Source organism: Amphibalanus amphitrite, unplaced genomic scaffold (assembly GCF_019059575.1).
Source record: "Amphibalanus amphitrite isolate SeventyFive unplaced genomic scaffold, NRLGWU_Aamphi_draft 002220F_arrow, whole genome shotgun sequence".
In the NCBI taxonomy this organism is placed as follows: domain Eukaryota; kingdom Metazoa; phylum Arthropoda; class Thecostraca; order Balanomorpha; family Balanidae; genus Amphibalanus; species Amphibalanus amphitrite.
This window is the reverse complement of record NW_024883710.1, coordinates 1-8,784: the sequence shown is the minus strand read 5'-3', so window position 1 is coordinate 8,784 and position 8,784 is coordinate 1. Positions and strand designations below refer to the sequence as shown.

Below are 8,784 nucleotides of genomic sequence, written 5' to 3'. Positions count from 1 at the left end.
ATTTACAATGAAATAAACTCGTAGTTTCAAATAACGTTTTCTGGGTAAACCGATCTCATATGATAAATTTTATTGGAAGTTTTGCATTGAGACTCTTTCTCAAAATACCGTGGTAACATCCGTCAATCCCAATCCAATAAGTATACTCGTATTTTCAGTGAATGAATGAACGAGCCAGTAACTTCTTCCATTCATCCTAAGCGAACCCATCCCTCCAGCTTGTCCCACGTGTGCCGCTACCGACGATCACCGTTCCCCTCCGTCTACCCCGCCGGGCCCCACCGCCTCACCCATGCGTCAGCCCCCTGACGTGTCCCCGTCCACTGTCGGTGGCGGTAACATCGTCACCGTCGGCACGCGGCGGTCGTCGATGGCCGCCGGGCCGGGCAGGGCACCGCCGGCGGCGGCTGCGTGGTGGCCGCATCGGCAGCGCGCGCGTACGCCGGCCGGCCGGCCTTGCTACCGGCGTCGTCGAAAGAGAGCGAGTGAGCCGGCGTGCGCGGCTGCCCGTATCGCTATAAAGGCGAGCGGCGACCTTCAGTGCCAGTTGTAGTGGCAACCGGCCGGCGGACGGTCTCCCAGGAGAGCCGGTACAGAGCGGACACCTAACCGGAGAGACAGAGAGGCAGCGCCATGAGGCCCCTGGCACTGGTGAGTCGGAGGGGTGACCTGGGATGACCCAAGGGAGTGACCTGGGATGACCCGAGGGAGTGACCTGGGAATTGGGATGACCCGAGGGATTGATCTGGGATAACGTAGAAAGTTTGAGGGACAGTAGGTATTGAATTTAAAAGGGTTATAATTAACATAGAGTTTCAGTGTTGTATTTGATAGGTACATTTAAAATGTTTTCAGTAATTGCCAGTGTTTTCAGCTAAACTTTTATGTGCTGGTGTTTATGTATCAAAAATAGCCCTTTCATAAAGTAAGAATATTGCTTTCAAAATGTAACGATTGAGCTGTTTTATTCATATCATTTGATTAGTGGCGAATTACGCATCTTAAGAGGCCCTGATGACATCCTTCGCAGTTCTGATCCTTTAATGTGGCCTGTTTTACTTACACTAACTACCTATATAGGGAAATAGCTATAATATAGGTACAGTGATACCGTAAATTTATAGATAAATCATCATCTATTCAAAATCATATGCTAAGAATATCTTATTTTAGACCGCAGAGTGTAGATATATTTCCTAATTGTTACTCATTTCTTGTAGTTTTCTCCTTCATTTGGCATTAAAAGTTTTGAACATTGAATTGTGAGGCATTGGGTAACAGAAGTGTCGTGATAATAAGTGTCTTATTTATTCCGTTCTTCACTTCTTAGCATATTGAACAAAGTCATGCTACTAACCCAAACGGCTCGACAGATCATTATTTCAGCTGCCTTATCAAATGACAGGCTGACTTTGACGTGCTCGCTCCGCCATATGTAGTTCACAATAGAAAATTATCTGGCTCGGGACAAAATTGTTTGCCTCTGGAAATCTCATGAGACCGATCACAAATCATGTGGCCGATCAACGTCACTGGTAGCTCGATTTTTACTAATTTAAGGGCTGATTTGCATGCTGACAGTCATATAGTCGGCGGGGATTAGTTGACATCCAGTTCATAAAATGCGGTCTGCCATGGTCATAAAATTGATGCAATCTTGTGTTGCTTATAATTGTGGTCAGCCACTAACAAAAAAGGCAACAATGCTGTATGTTTAGCGTTCATTAAGAAAGATCAGTTTATGGACCTTTCGTAATGTTTTTTTTTTTTTTTAGAGCGGATCTAGATAGCATCCGTGTTATGTAATCAAAATGCTAATGCAGTGAGCAAAATTGCCGTGGTACATTCTTACTTAAGCTTGAAATAAGACCTTTAGAGTGTTCTAAAACGAACAATTTTAACTGCCCTTGATTAAACCTAAATTCAGATCAAATGCTTTAAACGAACTGCGTGATAAACTCCGAGCTCGCACTAAACAGAGCTTTGTGAACAATCTGACACTACGAACCGATCAAAAAAATTGATGGTAGTTAGTCAACCACGGTCAATTTAGAACCCATTGTTAAGCGCACCCAATTATAGCATAACATTTTACGCAAAGACGTCTTCAGGCTATGGAAGTCTAGACAAATCGTTGAAACGATCCCCGTCAGGAGCATCAAATGTCGGGTGCCGAAACTACTCGAACGACTGTAATGTGACATTGCAATCCTATTCTATGTTCGACTCATTCAATCGTTAGACTGCTCTCTTAAAGCTCGCAATGTGACTGAAGAACTCTTTTTGTCAACTCGAGTTACGACCATAAAATCAGATACGCCAGCACGTGTCAGCCACTGATTACACCTGCGGGCGAAACCATTGACGAGCCGTCATAAAAGCGCTGGCGGCAGCGTCCGGCGAAGGTGTGTGTTACCGTTCCGTCAAGGCCGATCACCGGTCGTAAACACCCGATGCCGACGGCGGTGGGGCGTCTTGTGTAACTGGGCGCCCGCGGCTCACTCGCTGACCGAGCGCCGGGGGCCGCCGCCCGCCGCCGCTGCCCCAGTTTCTCAGTCCCGTTTCTCAACCCCTGAGGAGCCGGCGGGCCGGTCCCGAGCTGCTGGTGCTGTCGCGACGGCTCGGGCGCCCCGCCCAAGGTTACTGGAGCACCCCCGAGTAAACAGGGCTCGGCCGGCAGGGCCGCTGCAGGCCTCGGCCGGCGGCCCGCGGTGACCTGTGACGTAATCGGCCGCCCCGGCGCCGCAAGGGTCACTCAGCTCCCAGTTTCGACACGGACCCTATCTATACATCTCAGAGGCATGGGCGCAGGTCCGCAGCCACCTTTGACAATTTCCGTTGCGCAATTTCGGCAATATGTAGTGCAAGTGTGCGCCGCTCGGCGGGCCCGCTGCCGGCTGCGGCTTTGTGCCGGCGCGACCTTGTGCGTTTCCCGAAGCGGTGCACCTGAGAAAAACAGAGCCGGCTGACCGGTCCACTTCTCGAGGTGACGGCGCCGGCGCGAGGTTACCACACGCCGATATGGTCAGTAATTAAGGGTGGCTAGCGCCCGACGACGGCGCAACAGCCGCACAAATTGCATCCACGAAATACGGGACGCTTTGCGGCCGTGAATGGCCATTTCGTCGTTGTTCTCGGCCAGTCAGCCTGACTTGCTGAATGTATCTCCTTGATGGTGAGAAGCAGTGACGCAACTTCTAACGAGAGAGTGATCATATCTGTCGTTATTTTCAATCCCAGGCGTAGCAGCTGGCTTTCTGACAGGCTTGCCATCATCGATCTCTTGTTCCGCTTCCCTGAGCGTTTGTCTCGCCCGCGTACAACCACTTCCTCACTGGTCTCGTCACGCTTGGCTTCATAGCTTTCCTCTTCGCCACGCTTGACCTGCAAGTACCTGTCATGTTGCGAGCTACGAGCAGCGCGACAACGTAATTCAGTTCCTCCAAGCTTTCCTGCATGAGGGACTGCCCAGCGTAACTGCTACCTGTGCTGCAGATAATTTGTAAACCAATTTGCATTATCTCCTGTAAATTTCCAACAGCTGCATTTAGGTATCCACTCGCCGCAGGCTGCCAGGACTGACAACCCCCTCCATCCCGGCAGGTTTTGGTGGGCGCGCTGCTCTGCGCGGCGCTGGCCCAGGATGACGCCCCTCTGCGGGGCCGTGGCCGCACCAGGGCACGGCTCATCTCCCGCGAGAGGCTGGCCGATGTCATTGACGGCGCCGTCTCCATCGAGGACAGCGGAGAGGACGGCCGCAAGCGCATACTGGTGCGCCGGCCGGGCAGCGCTCGCCGGCGAGTGAAGGTGATCCGACGGCCGCGGCCCGAGCCGGCCACCACGGCGGCGCCGGCCACCGAGGCGCCCACCACCGAGCCGCCGGTGACCACGTTCGCGCCGCGCACGTTCCCCTCGTTCGCGGCCACCAGCGCGCCGGCCCGGTTCAGCCCGGAGCCGGAGCCGACGCTGCCCGAGCCCGTGTTCCTGCAGCGGCCCGCCGAGCCCGAGCCCGAGGTCCGCCAGCGTCTGGTGTCCGCGCGGCGCCCGGCGGCGCCCTCCGTGGCCGCGCCGACGTCGGCGCCGCGCCGCCAGCGTCCGGCCGAGCCCGTCAGCTCGTCCGGCGGCCGCCAGCTGAACCGCAAGGAGGAGGTGGTCGGCACGATCCGCAACTACTCCTACTACAACGAGGACGGCTCGTTCACGTTCGGCTATGAGGCCGAGGACGGCTCGTTCAAGGAGGAGACGCGCGGCACGGACTGCGTGGTGCGCGGAAAGTACGGCTACATCGACCCCGAGGGCGTGAAGCGCGAGTTCACCTACGAGTCTGGCAACCCGTGCGACGAGACCGCCACTGAGGAGGCTCTGTTCGACGAGCAGGGCTTCCCGATCCTGGAGGAGGACGGCAGCCTGGCCGGCGGCGTGGACCCGCTCGACGACCAGCCGATCCGCATCCCGACCAACACCCAGTTCATCTCGCAGACCAAGGAGGAGCGACTGCCTGAGGAGGAGCTGCGTCAGTTCCGGCAGCCGGTGCGCAGCCGGCGCCCCGAGCCGAGCCGCCGGCGCACCACGCCCGCGCCCGCGCCCGCCCCGCAGCCCACCGAGGCGCAGTTCGAGCGTCCCGAGCCGGTCACCTTCCGGCCGCGGCCCACGTTCTCCTTCCAGCAGGAGTCACAGGAGGAGCCGCAGAGGCCCGCGCCGCGACCCCCGGTCACCTTCCGGCCCACCATCCGTGTCGAGCCCGAGCGCCGTCCGGAGCCGACCCAGCCGACCTTTGTGACCCCTCAGCCGCGTCCGTTCACGCCTCAGCCGCGTCCGTTCACCCCGCAGCCGCGTCCCTTCTCCCCGCAGTCCCCGCGCCCCGCCATCAGTGGCGTCTTCAACTTCGACGAGGCCCTGAGTGAGATCCAGTCTCGGCCGACCACGGCGCCGGCCCCGCGTCCCCTGGACGAGGGAGACGAGGACTTTGCCCTGGGCCGGCCCAAGGCAGCTGTCAGCGGCAACTTCGACCACCAGCTCGTCTTCGACCCGACCACGGGCAAGCATCGCACTGACCTGGTCCAGACTCTGCCGGAGGGCACCGAGATCCGCATAGGAGAGAACATCAACTCCTTCGGCACGGGACCGACCACCACCACCACCCCGCGTCCGTTCCAGAACAACGTGTTCGCCAACCTGCCGACCCGGCCCCCGACGCCGCGCCCCACCCCGCCGCCCACCACCCGTCCCCCTCCTCCCCCGCCCACCACTCGTCCCCCTCCGCCGCGGCCGTCGCTGGCCTCGTTCCCGCCCCCTCAGCCGTCCTCCCGTCCTCCGTTCACGGCCTTCAACCAGCCGCCCCAGCCGTTCCGTCCCCCTCAGCAGTTCGGCCAGCCGCAGCAGTTCAGGCCTCCGCAGCCTCAGCAGACCCGCCAGCCCTTCTCGGTGTTCAACAACCGCCCGCAGCCGCCTCAGCAGCAGCAGCAGCAGCGGCCCGTGTTCTCCGTGTTCAACCAGCCGCGCCCGCAGCCGGGCCAGCCGCAGCCGCGCCCCATCTTCCTGGGCCCGCAGCCGTCCCCGCAGCCGCAGCCGCAGCCGCAGCAGCAGGAGTCGGACTCGTCGCCGAGCTCGAGCGGCGCGCGGCCCGTGCAGCAGGTCAGCTTCGGCACCCAGGTGGCCAACCCGGTGTTCTCGCGGTTCGGCGTTCCGCAGCCGTTCGGCCAGTTCAGCGGATCGCCCGCCCCGCCCCAGCAGCAGGGCCAGTTCCGCCCGCCGGCGCCCATCAACTTCTTCGGACAGGGCCAGGGCTAGAGGAGCGGCGACTTCACGTGACGCCACCATGACGTCACACTGAACGTCCACCCGCGGTGCTGACACGGGGCGATACGTCGCCCAGACGCTGTTGTTATTGTATAGCTTGGCCAGATGTAGGACTAGCGCGTCTAGACGAGGATTTTCTGCATTGTTGTACCACTGAGTGTCCCGACTACTAGTCATTGTCTAAGTGGACTCTGTGTGTGTGTGCTCACAAATGGTGGTACCGACAACAAGGCAGCCGAACAAAGATGATATTTGTGCGCGCTCTTTAGCTGGAAAATTTGATATCCCCCGTTCCTCTAAATTGACCCGTTGTGAGTATTGCAATCGTCATGTAGAGCTGCCAAGTCTTTCCATTTATGGCAAGAGTCGGTGCAGAGATGAAGCAATGTTTGTGTTTGTAATACTCATATGTCATCCGGTATGCCCTGAGATGTACACAGTTTAGGAAAGCATGCATTCATGTCTAGATTACATGCCGAGCAGCGCTGAAGTTGTACATAGAGTTGTACATACGTTGTCGACTTTTGAATACATGTTTTCTTCCAATGCTGTTTTATTTGACATCTCAAAGCACTCACTGAAACCTGAAGACAGTTTGCCAGCTGTCTGCATGTTTTTGCTTAAATGCAATAAAAAAAAATATAGAAATAACACTTTAGAAAACGCGAATATCTTCCAAAAGACCAGCCTCAACAGGAAATAGACTCGCCTCTTTTCTTTTCGGAGTTACATATCGCACGTCCGTTCATCATCAGCTCATGGGCAGTTTAATTTGCTGCATGACTAATATATTTGCTCATCCAGATGCTACCAGCATGTGAGCATCGGCGAAAACTATCGATCGCCCGTTTCGCTTTCACGATATCTCCGTTTCATCAAGCTATCGCCAGTCGAGCCCACACTGTCATCACAGGCGCCGGCACCTAACGATCGAATGCGAAAGGGAGAGTGGCGGCAGCGTGGGTGTCAGCCAAAGGTCACAGAGGGTCAGCCGGGTCACAAAGGTCAGCTAATGACCGAGTCGTGCGCAGCTCCTCTCTCCAGAGAGAGTGGGAAGCCTTGAGAGCGGTGCTTCTCTAGCGATCATAACTAGTTGATGCGAATGAGAGTGACGTAGGAACATTAATTGAACGCCGTTAATTAGCAGTGCTCGACCTTGCCGCTGTGATATCCATCGTCTCCACCGCCACTACCACCGCCCACCCCCACCGCCACCATCGCTTGCAGTCACCATCGCCACCAGTCACCGTCGCCCCTGTCGCCGTGCCCTGGCCATCACCGCCGCCCGCGCCGCGCCGGTAGGCGGGGTAGGCGTGTCCGTTCGCTCCAAGTGAAAGTGCCCTGCCCGAAATACCGTCGGCACTCGTTACGGGCGGTGTCTGCACCCCCGTCTCGGAGCCATTCTCCTCCTGAGGCGCCCCCCTGCGGCTGACCGGCAAAGGTCACGGTGAGTTGAGTCAGTCCGCCGCGGGGCCGGGCGTGAGTCGCGAGTCATTGGGTGAGTCCGACTCTCGCGGAGACGACCGGCGCGGTGAGTCGAGACGGTGCGGAAGTTCGGCGGACCGAGACGGGCCGGGAGGGACCGTTCCGGCTGCGTCCCGCCTGATCAATGACTTCATACTAAACAGACCCGGTGGGATTTGGCTGTGAACGACGCCAAGTCGACTGTCGTGTACCTCGCCAATCGGGACGATTGGGACTTGTTAGAGTTCCCAGGGAGCGGGTTTTGAAATACGTCTCGGTAATTTGACCGGAGAACAGGTCTGGCAATGCCGATGGGTGTGATGGGAACGGCCAGAGATTGGCGGTGGTGCAATCTGACCGATAGTGACATAGTATATGCGTCAAAAAACGCAACCGACTTCTGTTGAAACAGTTCGTTGCAAAAAGCTGCACATGCACAAGGGACGCTGAGAAGGGACTGTAAACTTTTGACTGAGGTAATGTCGACTAGTTAGTATCATAAAAATGAGCGAGCCTCGAATGATTACACGTCATACGCCGATCAGAGAGGGAATGTCACATAATTTTTACTTATCTACAATTTGGACACATCTCCATTCACTTAGGCAGCATGTTTAGATCGTGATGAAACAAAGAGCAGAGACAATGGAAGCCCTTTATCACACTATCAAAAGGCATGCATTTTTTTTTCTTGCAAAATCCTGCTAGCTGTGTTATGTGCATGAGTCAAGTAACACATTGATGGTGTCATCCCTCATCTCGAAGCCAGGATCTTTGCTTACATGTACTTTCAGAGCCTATATCACGCTCTAAACAGATCCCAGACGCCTAAAAAGACCGTAATCCCCACCTATCTCGCTTCAGTAGACTCCAGAACAGCCTCCTCAGCACTACCGTGCCGTTTTCACACGCTGTTGTCTGACTTATCACCTGGCATTGAACTAACAAGCCTCGCTGCAGCGGTGGTAAAAACGCCCGCTCCCATACCAGAGACATTACATCTGCACTGTTTCCGGTCTATGTAACGAGTTGAGCCGCCACCCTGACCTGTGCACGGGAACAGACGGTTCTGCCGCGCTAGGGACTCGGCAGCCACGCTGTATATACCGGCAGCAGAGGGCACCTTGAACCCCGCTCGGCAGGGCACGGTCCGCCTGGGGCGGGGTGGGTCGGCCGCTGCTGCTGCCCCTGGGCGGGACGGACGGTACTTGCCACCTCTGCCGCCTGCATGGCTGCCGGTGCGAGGTCAGCTAGACGGCGATGGACGGTGGTAGATAAAGATAGAGAGAAAAAGAAAGAGAGAGAGAGAGAGAGAGAGAGAGAGAGAAGAGAGAAGAAGAGAGGGAGAGAGATAGAGAGAAGAGAGAGAGGGAGAGAGAGAGAGGGAGAGAGAGGAAAGAGAGAGAGGAGAGAGAGAGAGGAGAGAGAGAGAGGAGAGAGAGAGAGAGAGGAGAGAGAGAGAGAGAGAGAGAGAGAGAGAGAGAGAGAGAGAGAGAGAGATGAGAGTGCTCCAAAGTGCAC

At 56.5% G+C, this 8,784-nt stretch overlaps 1 protein-coding gene across 1 annotated transcript; it reads left to right on the top strand.

Moving 5' to 3' along the window:
- Positions 1-542: 542 nt before the first annotated feature.
- On the top strand, positions 543-6,346 carry LOC122376639 (extensin-like). The gene is made up of 2 exons (XM_043356529.1): positions 543-651; positions 3,604-6,346. Exons 1-2 carry the CDS (start codon positions 634-636, stop codon positions 5,788-5,790), a joined length of 2,205 nt encoding a protein of 734 aa, XP_043212464.1. The 5' UTR covers positions 543-633; the 3' UTR covers positions 5,791-6,346.
- Positions 6,347-8,784: the final 2,438 nt, after the last annotated feature.